The 21,402-nt window shown below is 29.5% G+C and overlaps 1 protein-coding gene and 1 pseudogene across 23 annotated transcripts; one reads left to right on the plus strand and one right to left on the minus strand.

The window, feature by feature from the left end:
* Nucleotides 1–1,870: 1,870 nt before the first annotated feature.
* LOC107841788 (leucine-rich repeat receptor-like protein kinase TDR) lies at nt 1,871–7,212 on the minus strand. Of its 23 annotated transcripts, XR_007044564.1 has the most exons (8): nt 6,903–7,202; nt 6,756–6,821; nt 6,233–6,304; nt 5,215–5,312; nt 4,887–4,950; nt 4,700–4,801; nt 2,097–2,471; nt 1,871–2,002 (listed from the first exon to the last, which is right to left on the minus strand). XR_007044564.1 is itself a non-coding variant. In XM_047396475.1 (6 exons), the coding sequence occupies exons 1-5, from the start codon at nt 7,007–7,009 to the stop codon at nt 4,739–4,741; spliced, it is 372 nt and encodes a 123-aa protein (XP_047252431.1). In that variant the 5' UTR covers nt 7,010–7,211; the 3' UTR covers nt 3,700–3,833; nt 4,700–4,738. The 23 variants fall into 23 exon arrangements, 5 of the variants coding, with proteins under 5 accessions (XP_047252431.1, XP_047252429.1, XP_047252428.1 ...); XR_007044560.1 differs by lacking the exon at nt 5,215–5,312 and having other exon boundaries at nt 6,903–7,208; XR_007044561.1 differs by having other exon boundaries at nt 1,871–2,471; nt 5,215–5,308; nt 6,903–7,207.
* Nucleotides 3,208–3,962, plus strand: LOC124887228 (annotated as a pseudogene).
* Nucleotides 7,213–21,402: the final 14,190 nt, after the last annotated feature.

Consider the following 21,402-nt stretch of genomic DNA (forward strand, 5'->3'; position numbering starts at 1 on the left):
TATATATATATATATATATTATGAACAAAACTTTTGTAATATTCATAATCCTTAATCATCGGATATTCAAACAATAATTTATTTTTTTCGAAGGTTGTCATAATTTAAAAGGAAAAAAGACCATAAGATTGATGTACATTGAATTTGGACATTAAAAGTTGTACTACATAAATTTGGTTAATATTGCATGGAAACAAAATGTATTTACCAGTGAATATTCTTCAATATCGTTAACATAGAGATACTTTTGGTACATTGTATCTGGTCATTGTTTATGGATACTTCTTTTTGTACTTTTACAAAACCGTCCCTACAATAATAAAGAATTTGGTTTGGAGGGTGATAATCACACGGATCATCCGAATTCGATTCTTATGTCTTTATCGGTGAATACGATTTACGTTTCTTGTGTGGTTTACAAACTATTATACATTGAGAGGTTTATCCAGTGCTCACCCAAAGAACAGAGATTGTAACGGCTGTGGTTATTCCAGGATTCAAAAATAATAGTAATAAAGATTTTGATCGACAATAAATGTGTACGTTTAATAAAGAGTGATAAAAATGTTAGTGGCGTTAGTTAAATGTTATTGAATTTAATGTTGCTATATGTTGTACGTGTATCTATATACTCTCTTGAGTGTTAAAATATAGTTATCACTAATAGTTGTTTCTTAAAAATATAACCAGCAGCAATTAAGTTATTATCATTAGTTAATTACCACTAAGCATCTTTTTGATATAACGTGTAATAATGTACAATTCAATTTTGGTTAATTTTGCATGCATCAAATAATCTTTTAACACATACTAACTTTTACCAATTCATGATAGCTCAATTGATTAGTTACGCAAACTTTCATGATTTTGCCCTATTAGCGAGGTTTCAATTTCTCACTTTATAATCTCCTTCATTTTTATTTTGCCTTACACAATTAAAAAAATATAGTGTAAAACAATGTTTACATGATCTGATCACTTGTAATTACACACGTATATATTATTGATTAGTGATCAGATAAAATGGTAACTAATATGCTATTACTTTAAGTAAAAGTCTTTACACTAATATAGGTAAGTATAGGTAAGTGTATATATTTATAATCTATATCTATAATATATTAAAAGTGTAAAGATGATTTGAACTTTTTGTCCTTCGTTAAAAGATTCTCCTTTAGACAAAATTGTCTTTTTACTATTTTCTTCAATTTATTATTTAATTATTTTTATTATATTAATTAGACTCCTAAAATATATGAGACTCATAAAATATATGAAAAAAGAATCAATTAATATTTTTCTTTGTACTGATCAATTAGAAAAATATGCCTAAAATAGAATAGAAAAATACTACTAAAACTCTACAAAAAATTGCTCACTTTGCAGGGGTTATATTTACATATTGTGGAGGTTGAAAACCCCCGCAATGTGATTGCACGGCAGTTTTCAAAACCTCCACAATTACGAGCATCGCAATCGGTTTACGACGGTTTGTCAATTACCGCCGCAATCAGTTAGTGGCGGTTATGTAACGACAATTTCGACCCCCACAATATGTAAACTAAAATTAGCTCCCAACTAATACTTTAAAACATATAGCGGCGGTTAAAACCTTCAGCGTATATTTTTAAAATTGCAGGGGTTAAAACCCCCACAATTCACTTGATATTTTTCAAAAAATCAAATTACACTGTTCATGATCAATATTTAAATTTGAATTTTATTTAATAGATTTAATATATATCATTTACTGTTGAACCAAACAAAAATACATCTTAATAACAACAAAAATCAAATTACATTAGAGCATAAAAACATACCACAAAATATTGTCATTAGTCTTAAAAACCAATTTAAACATAAAATACTTCTCCAACAGCGATTCGATAACATTGTCATAATTACTAATACAATTACAAATTTCAATGATTATCACTAGAATAACTATCACCGGATCTTCCATTCAAATCTGAAAGAGGTTCACTAGAGACATCACACTTGGCTACAAAAATAAAAATAAAAACAGTAAGACTTGAATACTAAAAATTTTATAACAATACATTTAACTTAATTTTCCTCAAATCAAAATTATTTACCGTAGGAGTGAAAAATCCTGCAAACTATTCAGGTATCGTGCCTTCTTTCATTATCATATATGCCTTGAAAGCGTTCATCATTAGATTGTGAGAATTCACCAGTTCTTTGTAGTTCTCTTGGCTATTCTTATGAGCATCTAATATTTAAGTGTAGTTTTCTTGGCAATTGGATGGACATGAACTGTTACTACTTGAAGAACTCATACCGCTAAAATGAGGACATGTTTGTTTAAAGGATCTGCTAGGAACAGCTCCTAATCCCAAGCACCTCACTCTTCCAGAATGCTCTTTTCCTAGCACCTTACCAACAGCATCATTTGAAGAAACTTCAGACTCGTCCATGGTGCTTTAACTTACTGCGACTTCAATTTTTTCCTAAAATATAGTACAACACAAAAATCATAGTATAACTTCATCTAGTAGCGAACAATAAAAGAAGAAAGAAAAAATAATCAAAAGATAGATGCTGCAACTTTCAAACTAAAAAGATATTTAACATTTCAAATGTACTGCCATATAATAACTTCTGCCGTTTATAGTAGTATGCTCATGTATATTCATTCCTTTCATTACCCTTATCAACCTCCTGTACCAACAATATGGTCAGTCAACAGAAGACGAGATAAATGCATCACCTATGTATGTATATAAGCGCTTCACATTTAATCATTGACTATTTACATGCATTTTCTTCTTGAATAAGAACTCTTATCCATCCAAATGGAGGGTTGCACAAGTAATATCCTCTAGAATAAAGAACGGTTTGAGAGGTGAGTTCTTCAGATTTCTTCATCCCCCCTCCCCTACATTAACAATTCTTATCCATGCACAAGTAATTTTATTTAAATTTTTTTTTTTTTTTAAAAGTGACCACATATGATTTTTTTAATTATAGCCGTTGGGCCCAATGGATATATGATCGTTGGGGGCCCATAACGGCTAAATGACCAATTTTATTTTAAAAAAAAAGTTTTTTTTCAATTAAAATGCTTTTTTAAACCAAAAAAAAATCCTATAAATACCCTACACTTTCAAATCATTTTTCACACAATTTTTAAATGACGCAAAATTACTATAGAGAAAAAAGTAGAAAAACTTTAAGAAAATCGAAATGGAAAGTGATGTTATGGTGTCAAAATTCAAGAGAATTTGTGTGTTTTGTGGGAGCAGTAGTCAAGGGAAGAAAAGTAGTTATCAAGATGCTGATATTGAGCTAGGCAAAGAACTGGTCTTAAGAAACATTGATTTGGTCTATGGAGGAGGTAGCATAGGCCTAATGGGTATGGTTTCACAAGCAGTTCATGATGGTGGTAGGCATGTTATTGGAGTTATTCCCAAGACACTCATGCCTAGAGAGTTAACTGGCGAAATAGTAGGAGAAGTCAAGGTAGTTGTAGATATGCATCAAAGAAAAGCAGAAATGGCTAGGCACTCTGGATCCTTTTATTGCTTTATCAGGTGGTTATGGCACACTTGATGAGCTACTCGAAGTAATTAGTTGGGCACAGCTTGGCATCCACATAAGCCGGTAGGTTTGCTGAATGTAGATGAATATTACAATTCATTATTGTCATTTATTGACAAAGCTGTGGAGGAAGGCTTCATCAGTCCCAATGCCTGCCAAATCATCATATCTGCGCCAACAGCAACAGAGCTTGTCGAGAAACTCGAGGAATATGTTCCTTGTCATGAAAGAGTTGCTTCGAAGTTGAACTGGGAGACGGAGCAGCAGCTTGGCTACCCTCAAGCACAAGAAATTGCGCGGTGATTAAAAAAGGGGGATTGGCAAGCATATAATTTCTCTGTTTTTTTGGGCAAGTAGAATGGAAAGAAATATAAGGGTGTTTGCAAGCATATAATTTCAAACGATTTCTCTGTTTTACCTCATTATTGGAGCTTATCCAATCATTCTATCGAATAGTGGTTTTCCATGTTTGGGTAACCTAGCTTTCTATGCTTGTTGGCTTCTCGATTATGTTTGTAACTTATTTTTGATATTAAGCATGTAACGATAGAGTTGTTAAAATGGAAGTATGTATCACTTTTATCTCTCTCTTTCTATATATATATATATATATATATATATATATATATATATATATTATACAGTGATGTACGTAGTGTGTAGTTATAAGCTTACATTTATATATATGTATGTAAACATATATAAACATGCTTATTTTATTTTACATTTACAGTTATAAGCTTACCATTTTTTACGATTTATCAATTCAAAAAACCTACCACATGTGGTCCCTTTTTATATAAATTAATTAATTAATTCAATTACAAACTGACACAATAAGAACAAGATGAACAACAAGGTGCTAGTGAATTGAAATAGGCCTCACACGGCTTCACTAGACTTTGAGTTTGTATTTTGAACAAGAAAATGAGATGAATAACAAGGTAACAATGCCAGTGAATCAAAATAGGCCTCACACGACTTCACAAGACTTTGAGTTTGCGTTTTGAACAAGAAAATGAGATGAATAACAAGGCAACAATGCTAGTGAATCGAAAGAGCCCCACACGGCTTCACTAGACTTTAGATTCAACAACACAATGTTTAAACGATAAAAATTGCTCAACAGAGTACTTACACAAATCTCTTTTGCCACTTCATTAACATATGATCCATCTTATTTCTTATGAGTAGCAAGATAAAGTTCTGCTTGTCCAGGCTTATGTCCAGTCTCAACCACCTACAAACAATATTAACTTAACAAATTAAGGATAATTTCATGTTTAATAAACTAAAGAAAAATATAGTGAACTATTATATTTCACCATTTCAGCTCTTCTTCTCGCGTTAGACTTGGAGCCACCAATGTGTGGAATAGGGCCATAAACTCTGCTAGTAACATTGTGATATTAGTAATTGTTTGTGAGAACATATAAGAATGTTAGGGCAAACTATAAATTTCTTCTTTCTAGAATCAAACCACCATGTTTCGATAATTTTCCATCAATATCAGTGCCCTAAAAACAAATTTCTTCCCAAATTAGTGCCCTATAAACATTATTGAAAAGGTCGGATTCATGAGTCCAACACATGCACCAAGTGTGGCAGAAAACAAACCAGAAAATTACTATCAGAGAGAGAGAGAGAGAGTACCCTGTCCATCACATAATGGTGGAAGGCATCCACAAAATGTAGCAGTTTTTGTTCCAGTAACCAATGACGCTTGCGGTTAATAGGTGCGGAGCTTCTGCCTTGGAAGATAAAGTTGCTATGATTAAGTTACTAGACTTGACATTCTAATAAGAGCAAGCAAACGAATCTCTGTTAGAATACATAAAGTACACTACTGTTAAGGAAAATGGACTGTAGGCCTGACTCAACCCCAATAGCTTAGCTAATGAGTTAAGGATTGTCCAAGACCATACAAGTAAACAAGTATACCATCTCTTAATTAATGTAGGACACTTTAACACTCCCTCGCATGACCATATTGGACATCAGAAGCGTAACATCAGGGCAACTTCAGATAAACCAATATTCGCTGTGGAAAATGTTTCCAACGCCTCTGCGCACCTCGACTAGTTCCACAAGATACCTGTGACCTCCCACCAACTACAGGTACCTCTATCCACCAAGGCTAGAACAAATGGGAAGAATCACCTAGGTTTTTTTGTATCCGCGGGGATCTGAACCTGAGACTTTATGGTTCTTAACCTACTTCATTGATCACTAATTCCTTGGGTGCAAAGTTAGCCCATACTGTTCAGATCACAAATATTATAATTTTTCTGTCATATGATGTAGTCATGATGTGCAACAATCATGACTAGCTTGTCTAAGTTGAAGAAGAAAAAGAATCATCTCATGTTTTGCATGCATCACGAAAATTGCTACTGGTAGTTGTTCGTGTCTAATTTTTCATTGTAATGCACAATTCTCTACATAGAAAATAATCTGAAAGGACATATATACATCAATTGACATTTTCAGTATATGATCATAAGACACTTCAATATTGTTGCTTGTTCATTTTCCCTTATCATTGTGTATCAAAGACTGGTGCATGAAGAGTTAAATACATGTATTTTATCAAAATAGTGAACCGTACCAATGTGGAAGCCGACTAGATTGTAGATTCTTGAAACTATATATATCAAGCTTTTATACTTACAGATACTGCAGCTTTATGAGTTTCCCAAGCTGGTGTGGGATGTGACCTGAGAGTTTATTATCATTCACCTCTCTACATTAAATTTCAAACAGAACAAATCAAAACGAGAATAGAAAGAAGAAAAGAGATAAAAAGGATGTTTAGTAATTTTCTACTCATAATCGTACAAAGTCTCAAGACCTGAATAACAGAATTGTTCTGCAAAGAACAATAACCAAAAGAAAATATTAGAAAGACATATATATATATATATATATATATAAGACTTTCAGACCAATTATGGATTGGAGAGCAACGTATTCATGAGGGATTTGGCCCCTAAACCAATTACTACCTAGATCTCTGCATCATCCCAAAAGCTATGTTAATTTGGATAAAGTTCCCAATATACGTGATACCAGAAAAAATTTAATTATCAAACGGAATAGAGAGAACTTTCTATGTGCATCATATATAGTAAGTAATTCACATACACACTCAGAAACACAATGCCCATCCGGAGAGAGGGGGGGAGAGTACGCACATATATGTTAAAGATGTGCTAATGGATTTCGGCACTCCTCCAGATAATTCATTGAAACTAAAGTCCCTATATCAGAGAAAAAGAGACAGATGTAATTATCCAATACTCTAAATATAGGAAATTAAGAAAGCCTTTAGGAACATATACCAACAACCAGTTTCCCAAGAACAACCCAACTCAAATGATTTCTGCAATTGTGGGTCTGGTTCAAGTTGATTTCCTTTCAAGCACTTCCCCGTTGCAAAAGTTGGCATTACTCTAAAATTATGCTGATAGTTGGTCGGGTCGGGTCGGGTCGGGTCGGGTCGGGTCGGGTCGATTGTGATAGTGCAGTCGAGGGTTTTGAGAGAAAGCGGGCTTTTGAGGTTGTAGCTGCTTTTGAGAAAAAGGGTTTTGAGAAAAGAGGCGCTTTTTCAGAAAATATGGATTCGCGGGTTTATTCACTGACTCTCGGTTTATTTATTTATTTTAAGCATAGCGGGGGTTTCAATCGCTTCAAAAATATTTATAGTTTATTTTTAACGATCGCAGGGGTTTTAACCGTTGCAATTATAATTAAAATAGCAGAGGTAAATTTGATATATTTGTGGAGGTTAATATCGACCCCACAATAAAACCTCCATAAAATATACCTTTTTTTGTAGTGAATAGGACTCTATTAAGGAAATACTTGTATAAATATTGAGATATACGTTAAACTAGAGAAGAAACTGATTTACTTATTGGGAAAATATGATAAATGCTCATCTAACTTGATTCGGTTGCATGTCTAGATTGGTGGATGCTTAATTTTCTAATTCTCAACTTCTTCATTATTTTTGTCAACATAATAGAATTCAATATGTGTGTATATATATAGCTTCTTTGTTTTCATTCAAGTCATTCTTTAGTATCAAAATTTTCATTCAGACAAGAATTATTTTCATCAAAACTGAAGTTTTGTGATCACTATTGTATTATTATAATTTACAAGTCGGAGATGAATTTACAGGTGGTAAATGAATATCGGTCGGCTTTGAGGATTTTTTTAGGTAAATGTTAGGTTTAATTGTATTGTTTTTATATCTCTGTTTTGAGAATTTTTTTTGTGTAAAAGTAAAGTTTATTTATATTATTTTGATATCTCTATTGTCGTATTATTTTGTTATAGTTTACAGGTGGTAGATGAGTGTCGGATGACTTTGACGAATTTTTTGTGTAAAGGTTAGATTTAATTATATTATTTTAATATCTCTATTATCGTATTATTTTGTTGCAGCTTACAGGTGATAGATGAATGTCGATCAATTTTGAGAATTTTTTTCGGTAAAGATTAGGTTTAATTAAACAAATTCTTCAAAAGATGTTGAATTTAATTATTATATTCATCTTTATTATTAAAACAAATATCCTATTTAGTGTAACGTCTGAACTCAATAAAATGAAGAATAAATGCGAGGCGCGTACATCTACACTAATATTTTTTAAAAAATGTATAAAGTAAATATAAAATCATGCATTATATTGAAAGTCTTTTTCAATTTTTTGGGGGTGAGTGGCAAGGTCTATAGTAAATGAATTTGATTGTGAAATTTGGAAACGATTCCATTTAACCAGGAATGATGTTATTGAATTGGAACAATAACATACTCCCTCCGTTTCTAAATAATTATTACATATTTATTTGTGCGTTTTAAAAAAAAAAAACATTAATTAGGAGGTAATTTAACTAAATATATTACTATTACATTGAATTATTGGTCACTTTCTTCACTTATGATAGAGGCACATAGTAGAAGAAGTTTGCAATAGTCGTCAACGTCTATTATTTAATTGAGCACGACATGTATATATTTGGAAAAATAGGAGTTATGACAACAAAATATTTAGCCTATTAATTTTCACCCAACTTTAACCTTGCATTAAGTACTTGTATTAACAGATGATATTTGGCCTTATCAAGTACCTGTTTCAAGAGATGTTAGGTGTAATATACCATAATTATAATAAATTATTACAGTTGAAAATAAAATGAATAAAAGTGAAAATAAAATAATCCTCTTTTTGACTGAGACGCAGATAGCTCGCTCTCTTTAAGGAGATTCAAGCCCACTGCGGCATAATCTACACTGATCCAGCATACTTGTTCCCTCCAAGATACAATAACCGATCAACGATTTACAACTCAAGCAACTCCGGATTAGTTGGAGAGTCCAAAGCTCCACCATAAGAACACCTTCCTTCAACATATATTTACTCTCTTTGTATAGTGAATATATATAGTTAAAGACTTAAAATATTTTCTTTGTCTCGAATCTTTCTTTCACTACTATACACTATAATTTTTTTCATACTTATCATATTTCTTTGTCCATCCAATAACATGCAAGACCATCACTATTTATTATAGGTGGGGTATTCGTCCTTGTATTGAATAGGAAGAATAAAGAGGGATGGTAAGGAAGAAAGATCAATAGTCTTTAGGTTACAAGAGTTACAAGAAACTAATGGCACTAATAGTCATAAAAGTTGCAACAAAATAATAGAAAAGTTACAAATTACTAAAGGTCACATTCTATCACTATTAACAATTAGAGTAATGTGGGTAGATAAATAGTCTTTTTGTTACTTTACAAGCAACTAATGATCATGGAGTTACAACAATTAATGCTCATATGAGTTACAAGACACAATGTGGTAGATTATGGACAAATAAAGTGTTAGAAGTTACAAGAGTTATCAAAATATAATGACACTACTTTCTCCACTTTATGTCCATAAATTAATCGTGCAAATTAAAATTTTAACAGTAAAATGCATAATAACATCAACAAGAGATGATATTGGTTGAATTTGTTTTTGCTTCCTTGGTGAATATTACAATTTATGGTTCACTTGTATTTTTCTTTTCTTCTTCTTTAGTTTAACCATAAAGTATCTAAGGTAGTTTACTAACTCAACTAATCTAGGTTCGTGTTATATAGGCTCACTAAGGAGGTAATACATTTAATTTTTTCGGAAAGATTTTCGTGTCTAAGGCTCCAATATAAGACATCTGATTAAGGATTAAATAATTCCAACCATCTTACCACAGATTAGTTCTTACCATAACCTAGTTATAGAGCATTCTAAGTGCCAATAAAAGATTAAAAACAAAGTTCATTACTTCTGAATTGAAGAATATCTAATCCATAAGGTATATATGTGCTTAAACAAGAATGCAAGTACAAGTTTGGTGGTTGCTATTGCAAAATTGTAGGATTATTAGGAAGTTCAAGAACCAAAGAATGTTTCCATCTACAACATACAATCATTGTTGTTTTAGGATGGGCAATCGATATTGATTAGAATTTAGAAACGGTAAGTAATTACCCACATCAGATATTTACACCAAACAGTTAACAGAATACATATCACTTAACCATGTCTGTATGGAAGACATGCGTTTTGCATTCATTAGTTTGCATAAATATCGTGTGAGGGTAAGTTTTTTACTCGAGTAGCTGCAAAGTTATTAGAGGTAAGGCTGGACATAAAATATCTATACTGAATTATCTGACCAAACCAAAAAATTTGATACTCGATATTCGGACGTACTTAGACGTTTGGTACAACGGCATTTGAAAGTAAACTTTTAAAATTACGATACGTAAGTTTAGATTTAATACAAGATATAAATATCTTTTAATATTCGATATTTATCTCAAACTAATTTATACATCAAGATTAATTAACTTGAGTTATACCTTAAACCAAACGACCTTGATTCATACCTCTTTCTATAAATTTCACATGAAAGCACGAAGGATAGCATAAATAACTTTTTATTCAAATAAATAAATAAATAATTTATTATTTTGTTTGGCATAATAAATAAATGAGTCTGTTAGCTGGGGCTTCAACTGACATTTATGTCTAATGTCTTTCAACTTTAGGTGTGTATGAAGCTGGACAGGCGCCAGACATACACGTCCTATGTGACATCTACGTGGCAATTGGCGTGAGATTGACATGTAGATATCACGTAGATGTCACATAGGACGTGTGTGTTAACTTGTTCAAATTTATAAAAGTTTAAGTGTCTACTTATACATAACTAAAATTGGAGGGCATGAAATTAAGTTAAAAGGCATGTTTATATATTATTCCTTTTTTGGTTTCATGTCTCGTTTTCGGTATTTCCATTGGGATGGAACTAAATTTAAATTCGTGTCAAAAAATTTCACAACTTGAAATAAGTTGCTTAACAAAAACAACTCCATATCCACTGAAACTCGACTTTGGATAAAACATTGGGCAAAAGTATCCAATTTAAACTAGAATTAGGATTATTTATAGCTTATCACTAGGCTGCAACTTAATTTAATAACTGATCAAGATTCAATTAATTAAGCGAACTCATTGTTTTCAAGATTACAACATGAAAGAATAATTAATAATAGGATGATTCAAAATAATTACAATCAGTAGAGACTGAAAGCTTCTTAAATCTCACAAGACAATTTTCAGGAGGATAAGTTCTAATCTCTGGATTAACCTTCTCAACCCCGCATGCATCACAACGATCTAACTAATTAATTTAATTTAATTATTTTTTTAAAAAAATTCATACACTCATTCCCTCCAGATATGTGATATATATATAAAATTGAACATTGAGCATGGAGTTTTAGAAACAAGTAATACAGGCTTCTAAAAATTCACAAATATATGAAAGCAAATCATTTCATCATTATATATAAAGGGAAAAGTTTTTTTGGAAAATTTCCAGGAAAATTCGCAGCTGCTACACCCTCTGTCACAGCCTCTACCCTTCGGGTGAGCACTCTGTGGTGAGCACTGTGTGCGCACTTGGTAAACCCCCCGATGCAGTAGCCTGCAAACCACACGGGAATGTAAACCGCACTAGGCAAGCCCTGTGCGACAGGTTCATGGCTCAAAGGTATTGAGGGGGGATTTGATCCCGGACAGCTGTGGTGGGTTACCACCCTACAAACCAGTGAGCCAGTCCCGAAGGACTAAAGGGAAAAGTTTAAGGATGTGTTTGTTAACAAGAAAAATGTTTCTCTAAAAATTAATAAAGTTCTTACTTATAGCTTTGTATTTGGTTAGTAAAAAAAAAATATATATATTACCACAAAAATATTTAAATATAATTTAGATAAATATTATGAGCATGAACGTGGCAGGTGATCCGCGCTGAGGGGTGAGGTTGAGTTGGGATGGGGTGGGGCGGGACGAGATATCACTGTATGAAAAAGATATTTCCCTACTTAAGCGGGAAAGACATTCACTTAGGTGTCGTTTGGTTTGCGGTTTGGATATAAATAATCCCGGGATAAAATAATAATTCTGGAATAAAAATTTGTTTCACTTGTTTGGTTGTCAATATTTGGGATAACTTATCCCGGAACTAATAATTAGTCCCGAAATAAGTTATCCATAGATATGGTGGGATTATTAGGGTATTTTTATAAAATTATGGACAAGTTACTAAAGTATGTTGAAATTCATTTTGTAACTTAATACATGCTTAATTATTAAATAAAAAAATATTTTTATATTTAGCTAAAGATATTTGAAAATTCAATTTTTTAAAAAATATAATTTAACTCTCCAAATATTAATGATACTAAATAATAAAAAATGAGAGTAATTCTTTTTCACATTTTTTGATGATGAATTTTTTTAACAAAAAATGAGATTATCAATATTTTATGGAATTTAGAACAAAATAAGTAATTTAACAAGAAATGTTAGAAATTCATACACATTTAAGAAATATTTTATTTATGAATATATTATACGTTAAATTTATTTGAATAATTATTATTTTTATTTATATATTTTAATTTCTCTAAAAAATAATAAAAATTTCGACTCCATTGTTGAACTGCATATTTTAAATTAAATTTTTTTTAATCACATAAAAATTGATATTTTATATATCAATTAAAATGAATTTTAATAGTCTATATTATATGAGTGATATGTATTTAAATGAAGTGACATAAACAATAAATCATCTTTTACTTTAATAAACTTAAGTTGAAAATTTTTATTTCAAACTAAATAAGATGTAAGATTTTTTTAAACACCCACGGCATAATCATGGGAAGACACATGCAAAAAAATTAAAGCTAAATAAGATGAAGGTTTTATTTTAAAATACATACGATATATTTATGGAAATGCACACACACAAAAAAATTAAGCTAAATAAGATGAAAGTTTTATTTTTAAGAATAAATATTTAAAGCTTGAAAAGAAATATACATACATATATATATATATATAAGATGGAGGATATTTTGGTAAATCAATTAAGTTATTCCTAAAAATTATCCCATCATAACTAATCCCGATATAATTTGTTTTCAAACCAAACGAATCCTTAATTCTTAAGGAGCTTGTTTGTAATATCCTATATCATTTTTTTGTCATGAGTATTTGTTAAAATAAGAAAAAGACTAGGGAAAGTTGGGCAAGCCCAATATCGCCCCAAGTTGGTTAAAGTAAAAAAGGAATTAGGGGTAATGTTTTCCCCACCCACCATGGGCAGACAGTAGTAAAACGAAAAGAAAACATCGAGTTGAAGGGGAAGTTCTGCACACGGTGTAATTCATTAGTTATAGCTATAGATTTGGGCTCCGCAGATATCAAATCCATCGATAAATTGAACCAATAAAATGTTAGTGGGTTATTGGGTTAACAGTTTTTTAATAATTTTAAAAAAAAAAATTAGTGGGTTATTGATTCGGTTTAATACCCAATAAATATATATATATATATTAGTTTAGGTGTACGCGTTTTGCGCGTGTAACTCACTTTATTGAGTTCAAATATTACACTAAATAGTATATTTGTTTAAATAATAAAGAGGAATTCAATAATTAAATTCAACATCTTTTTGGAGAATTTATTTAATTAAACCTAACTTTTATAAAAAAAATTGTCAAAGTCGATCGATATTCATCTACCACCTGTAACCTGCAACAAAACAATACGATGATAGAAACATTAAAACAATATAATTAAATCTAACCTTTACACAAAAATTTTCTCAAAGTCGTCTAACAATCATATTTGAAAATTTTTGGTATTCGATTTTTATAACAAAATAATAAGATAATAGAGATCTCAAAATAATACAACTAAACTTAACATTTACACAAAAACTCTCAAAATAGAGATATAAATACAATACCATTAAACCTAACCTTTTTCTAAAAAATTGCTCAAAATTGACCGATATTCATCTACCACCTGTAATTTCATCTACGACCTGTAAACTACAACAAAATAATACAATAATAATCACAAAACTTCAATTTTGATTAAAATGATTCTTGTCTGAGGAGAAATTTTGACCCTCAAGAATGACTTGAATGAAAACAAAGTGACAAAAATAGTGAAGAAGTTAACGGTGGAATAATTAAACATTCACCAATCTAGACATGCAACTGAATCAAGTTAATTTTTTACATAAGATAAAATTTTAATTAATTTTAAAATATTAAATACTATAATTTTGTATTTATATCAAATAACCAAACCTAAAACAATTACAAACCAAACTAATTACTAAGTAAAAAGACAGTTTTGTCTAAAGGAGAATCTTTTAATGAATGATAAAAAGTTCAAGTCACTTTTCTAAGGGTCTTCACACTTTTAATATAGTATAGATATAGATTATAGATATAGATTATATATATAAAGAGAGAGAAAGAGAGAATGGCCAAAAGCTCCCCAACATTTACCTCAAATCCCAACTACACACCTATACTTTGCGGGGGGTCCTATGACCTTCTACACTATTTTAAAGTGGAATATTTACACCCTTAAAAACTGACGCCCAGACATTGTTTCAGGCATTGAGTTGTACTCGCTGCCACGTCATACCACGCAATATTACTTTTATTAATATAAAAAATTAATTACTTTTATTTTTATATTTTTTCCTTTGTATTCTTTTTAATTTCCTTTTCAATTTCATTACTTTTTTTTCATTTATTTCATGGTTATCCACAATAATGATTCTCCATTCTTTTGTTCTTTTTTTTTTCTCTCTTCATTTGTTTTCTTCAATCTTAAACCTTTGTTAAATCTCAAACCTTTGTTAAATAGTAAATTCAAAGTCGACTATTAAACTCAAAGTTTAGACAAAAAAAATTGTTTCAAGAACAAAAATTTGTACGGCTTCACACATTTGCTTCAGGAACAAAAATTTTTATTTCTGTATTCGTTATGTGAGTTCAATTGCAAACTCGTTGTTCAATTGGAACTCAGGAATTACTAGTTTTTTCAAAAAAGGTGATGTTGAGGAAGCACACAAATTGTTCGACGAAATGCCCTAAAAAGAATGTAGGAACTGTATGATTTCTGGGTATGTAAGAAATGGGATGTTAGATTATGCTCAACAAATGTTTGATACAATGCCGAGCAGAAATGCCATTTTTCAATCTTGTTCCTTTTTCTTTCCTTTTTTTTTATTTCTCAACTATGAAAATTGATGTTGAATTTATGGTTGTGAAAAAATTTGGTGTTGATTTTGATTATGGTACTAATTTGATTATTTCAATTTCAAGAAATGTGGATTTGAATGATGATTTATGGTTTGAGATTGAAAATTCAATCAATGTAAAATTAAAAGATTTCAAGATTTCACAAAATGTGTATAAAGCATTGTTGGAAGTTTATGTTTAATTTCATGAGAACGATGATTCTTGGTATGGTAATTCGGTTAATGAGTATGTAAGTTTGAATAATCGTAGTATTTCGAGGAATAGAGCTTTCAGGGAGGTGATTGTTAGTTTGGATGAAATGGTAGTTGGTGTAGTTTGGTCGTTTACTGTGATTTATATCGGAGGAGATGATAAATTAATTTTGGATTGGATACCATTGTTGAATTCTTGAAGATGCCATTGTTGAGTTCAAGAAGAAGAAGAAGAAAGAAAATGAATAAAGAAGAATAATAATTAAAAATGAATAAAGAAAAGAGTAAATAAATATTAAAAATAATTTTTTAATAAAAAAATTCATCTCACTATTGTTAAAGAGAGCGAAACACACTCTCTTGCCATGTCAGCGTTCAGGGGGTAATAATTTCATTTTAAAATAGTTTACGGGGGCATAGGACCCCCGCAAAGTATAAGTGTGTAGTTGAGATTTGAAGTAAAGGTTGAGGGGGCATTTGACCATTTTCTTATTATACATTTCTCCTAATTTCTCTTTAATTTCTACAAATTAACAAACCTATTATTTCAATTATACAAACTCTTAATTTCTCGTAACAACATTTAGTTCAAACTTGAGAAGATTCTTGTAAATTAAAACATATCATGTGGGATTTTTGGTTGCAATTAAGATTCGATTTTTATTTATATTAGTTACTATAATTTTTATTTTATAAGTATTTTCTTATTGGTTAAACTGAAAATCGAATCGTTAAGGACTAAAAACCGATAAAAATACCTTATTGATTTGGATATTGGTTTGACATATTTAAAAATCAAAAATTGATAAACCGAACCGATAATATATAAAATTGAACCGACCAATGCACACCCCTACTATAGACTCTTAAGCACTTGCTCAATATTCCAGGTATGTTTTTGACTCCAATTTTAAATTCTTGGTAGGGTATTGACCCCCCTCCTATTAGTGGGATTGTTGGGTATAAGAAATTTATTTATCAAAGACAAGAAATATGCACAGTAAGGTGTGATTTTGGGTATAAAATTCGATGAATTAAAAGTTATTCTGAAATTTCTATAGATGGATAGTCTAAAGTAGTTATATTATGGCCTAAACAAAGGGATTAACACGATCTTGATATGATGTGATTATAGATTCGATCGAAAGAAGTCATACGAATTGTTCGAGGTGACGAATTTGTTATTCCGATAAGTGTACTATGAGTAGTAATCTTCTCATAATTTGTGTTTCTTAACTTGCATATTTTATACATGATTTTGATGAAACAAGAATTACTAAGTGTTTTAAAACTGCATGTGGAGCAAGTCTTTTACTTGATATGATATTGAAATTGGGTATTTGCGATGTTCATAAGACATGTTTACCATTACTTGAGATACGATCACTGATGTTATGAAAGTTCTTCACTTACATGAGAAATAAGTATTTTGACATGTGTTTTATTCAAGTTTACATACAATATGATTTGATATGAACTTTAAATGCTATGTATTATTCTGAAAAATGCTTTCATATAAATATCTATTATCATAAAGAAATTATAAATGGGAGTAGGCCTTGATTTGGATCTCATAGCTAATATAGGGATCGTTAGACCTGGTGCTCCTTTTATTTACTGATTACTGTTATAGCCCTCGCAAGTAGGAAGGTAGAACTAGCATACTGTTACTGATGTCCCTTGAGTAGGGACTTACAGATATGATATTTGACTCCTTTATGAGAGGTTCATTGTTATTGGCTATTCTTGAAGTAGAATGCCTACTGATTACATGATTAATTCTTGGAATCCTCTCAAATATATAATATTTGATATGATACGATGCTTATTGGGTTTATTATTGCATTATTGGTTCATTTTTCTTACATGAAACAAATAATACTGTTTATTGTTACTGTTTTCTGAAAGAGCATTTATTGCATGATGATTATGACTTCTCCCCATTAAAAATGGTTGTGGTTAAATGTTATTACTCACTGAGCTAGCGTCTCACTCCTCGCTATTTGTTTTTCAAAGTACGTAGGTGACAGTGAGGATTTTGTTAGCTAGAAATTTCGAGGTTGCATATTCTTGGTGAGCCCCGCATTTATTTGCGTGGGCTACAATTTATTTATTTGTTTTGTTCATCTTCTTGAAAACTCTTAGAGTTGTTCCATAGTCATGTCTTTAGAGTTTGAGTATTCTTTCATTATTTAAGATTTGTGGAGTATTTGACTTCCTCTTATTTTTTGGAGATGAATTGCACATTATTGTTTGAGGGTATTGGTGCATTGTTGATGATTTCGGTGGATTGTGTTGGTATTATTAATGTGTTGGTTGTGATGTGTGGTTGTTGTACTGTAGATTTGTGATAGGAAAATTTCTTGATAGGCCCCAAAACAGGAAAAACTCTATTCGATTTTCTATAGAATTCTGACGAGGCTTGCTTTGGAGTCCTAACCTCCTTAGCACAAGTCATGACCCTACTTTGGATCGTGACATTGTTTCTCTAGAAAAGATAATTTTCAAAATATTTTAACAAATCAAAAACAAAAAAATAAAAAATTATTTTCCTTCATACCATACACTAAGTTAAGTTAATTTTCTTTAAATAGAAATTAGAAACAAATTATTATTTTTAAATGATAAGAAAAAAGTTCCATACATGAAATGAGATAAAAGAGAGTATACTAATTAATAGTGAACTTTAGATGATTAGTAGAGAGCTATACTTTAATATTAGAATGTATTGTAATTTATAATATTTTTTTTATAGTTTTCAACCATATAAATTGTAAAATGTAATATATTATATTAATTTAATTTTTAATTTTAGTTAAATTAAATTTAAAAAATAAAATAATGATAAGTAAAAATAAAGAGACGGAGCATATTTATTTACCTGTAATACAGAAGAAAGTAGTGAAAAATTACTGAAATTTCAAGCTGGGCCAAAATGGATCGTGGGCACACGCTGGGGCCTATTCCAAAAGTAATAAAGGTGCCTGGCTTGGTTTACAAATCCGGTAAAAATAATTTGAAGAGTTAATTTAAATAGTCGTTATTTAACTGTTTAAATTAAAAATATCTAATTTAATATATAATATATATATATATATGTGTACTTTGTATATAAATATACGCACAACTATTGTAATTAGTGTATGATCTGTGTATGTTGACTGAAAAAATAAGCAAAATCGACCAGCTTTTGTCTGAAAAAAAACACTTAAATCATTAATGAGTAATAATTATATAGATATTGGCTAAGTGAAGTCATATTATCGGTTTGAATTATGTTGTTGTTTTATCCATTTTTGGATTTATTAAAGAAAAAATAAATTATTTGAAAGAAAATGGTTCTTGACTTTTTTAATCATTTCAAAACATAAAAAAAATGTCGAAATAACTTAAGAAAAATTATAGAGTCGCCACGTAATTTTTATTGAAAAATCAAGAAAACTTAGGAGAATTCTAAAGGTTCAAAAACGGAAATAAACCTTTAAAATTAGAGGAAATGAGTAAGAGTTCAATTAGCATCCTAAGAAGAGTTTTAAGGAACTTAGGAACGTCCGTTTAAAAACGGTTGACCAAAATATTTTTGGCTAACTCAAAATGGTTAACTTTGCGAAAATGTCAAATTTTTATAAGAATATCAAACTTGAATCGAACAATTTTTTGAAAATAGTTTTATTTTGTCAAGTTAAAATGATTTGTTTTTAAACTAATGGTAATTGACTTTGAAAAGAAAAGATTTAAAACAAAAGCCTATTTTTAGTAACAATAATTTATTTTTATTTAAGGGAAAAGAATTATTTTTAAAGAAAAATCTATTTTTGATGGTCGATGTTAATTTAAAATTTTGATTTGAACAATGATAGATTTTAAGAAGAAATATTAAATAAGGAACATTTAATCGTTATGGAAGAGTTGAAACTTTTCAATTTAAGAAAGGGGATCTTTCGAAAATAGCTACATTTTGTTGTAAAACTCACCTTCCATAGCCATATTTTACATAATTACCATTTATAACCATTGTATTCAATTTACGCCCGTTGTATTCGATTTTAGCAATAGTCTGTATTGTACCATTTAGTCAACCTATTCGATTCACAGCCACTGTATGCACTTGTACTCAGTGATCTTTATTTATAAAAAACATAAATACACTATATATTTAGTCTCGCCAAAAACACTACCATTTTTTTCTTTTTCATTTTTTTATATTTTTTTTCGTGTTTTTCTAGTTTTTTCTTCTTCTTTTTTCTATTTTTTTTCTATTTTCTTTTTTTTCCTTTAAAAAAAAAATCTCTCTTCTATCTCTAATTTCTATTTTTCTTTTTTTTATTTTTGTACTTATTTTCTTTATCATTTTTTTTCTATTTTATATTTTTTATATATTTAAAAAATATGACTATTTGAGTACAAGTCATGGATGATAACGTAAATACCACAATTGTTTATCGTATTTGTAGTCACATCGTCATTTATATTTTTGTATTCATTGATACAATTGTATTTGTATTTATTTTTTAAAGTTCGCGTTTGTATTTGTATTTTATAGCTCATATTTATATTTGTATTTTATAGTTCGCACTTGTATTTTAAAGAACTATTTTGTATTTGTATTTTATAATTGACTATATATTATATTGGATTATATTTGTATTGTGATTTTATTGTGTTTGTATAGATAGATTATATTTGTATTTGTATTCTATTTTTGTCGATGCCTTTTTATTTTTATAGAATTATTTTATATTTGTATTTGTAAGTTGATTGCATATTGTATTTAGTCGTGATTATGTACAATTTATCACTTGTATTTGTATACAAACAAGTAAATACATTAATTGTATTTTCTTGATTCTAAAATATATAAATATGTAATGTATCATTTGATACAAATGTACCGTTTTGTATTTATATGACAAAATTATCATTCATAATTGTAAATAAATATTATTTTATACAAATACAATTATAAACAAATGATATTACAAATATAATATGTATTTGTATAAAAATTTGAATTATATTTATTTGTATCAATAAATATAATCCGTATCAATAAATACAAATAAGTATTATAAATACAAATAAGTATTCATAGAAAGAAAATTAATCGTTCATTTTTAATAATTAAAAAATACAAATGATACTTTACACTTGTATCTGTATGCTATAGTTCGCATTTGTATTTGTATTTTATAATTCACCCTTGTATTTATATGTTACAGGTCGCATTTGTATCTGGGTTTTATAGTTCACATTTGTATTTGTGTTTGCTAGTTCGCACAAATGAAAAGAAGGAGAAAAATTAAAAGAAAAAAAACAAGAGAAAAAAATACAAAAAAAAAAAAAGAAGAAGGAGAGTATAGAAAATAGAGAAAAAAAACAAAAAAAGAAGGAGAAAAATTAAAAAGAAAAAAATGAAAAAATGAAAAAGAAAAAAGTGAAAAAAAAAAGAAAGAGAAAACCAACAAAAAGGAAAAGAAAAATGAAGAAAAAACTTAAAAAGGAAAAAAAAAGAGTAATAGAAAATAGAGAAAAAAAAAAGAAAATATATGAGAGGGACAAAAAATTGTAATTAGGGTTAATTAATAGGCAAGAGGAACTATAAATTGTAACTAATTAAAATATAAGCTAGATAGAATAATTAGGAGTCAATGTTTGCCGAGTTCTGTAGTTATCCCTTTAAGAAAACTCATTTATTTTCACACTTGAGAAAACTCTTTTTAACCTAAATAAGATTAGCTATTACTTGAACAAGCAAAAGTCATTTTAATGTGAAAAGGTTTGTGTTAGAAAAAGATTAACATAAAATCCACTTTGCTTCATTTAAATAATAATAATAAAAAGATATATAAGAAAATCCAAATAAGTAATGAAGGAAAAATAAAGATAAAATAAAAATGGCAATGTCTTGGGGACTTTATATAGGTTAATTAATTAAGGAGAAAGTATCCGAAT

The sequence above is a fragment of the Capsicum annuum genome, chromosome 9 (assembly GCF_002878395.1).
Source record: "Capsicum annuum cultivar UCD-10X-F1 chromosome 9, UCD10Xv1.1, whole genome shotgun sequence".
NCBI classification, from domain to species: Eukaryota; Viridiplantae; Streptophyta; class Magnoliopsida; order Solanales; family Solanaceae; genus Capsicum; species Capsicum annuum.

Excerpts from the sequence above, each read along its gene's own strand:
- LOC107841788 (XM_047396473.1), bottom strand. The coding sequence starts at position 7,009 with ATGCCAACTTTTGCAACGGGGAAGTGCTTGAAAGGAAATCAACTTGAA. Across the intron at positions 6,822-6,902 it reads TCTTGGGAAACTGGTTGTTG|GGACTTTAGTTTCAATGAAT; the intron begins GTATATGTTCCT and ends TCTCTGATATAG. Across the intron at positions 4,951-5,214 it reads ACCATTATGTGATGGACAGG|AGTTTATGGCCCTATTCCAC; the intron begins GTACTCTCTCTC and ends TGTTACTAGCAG.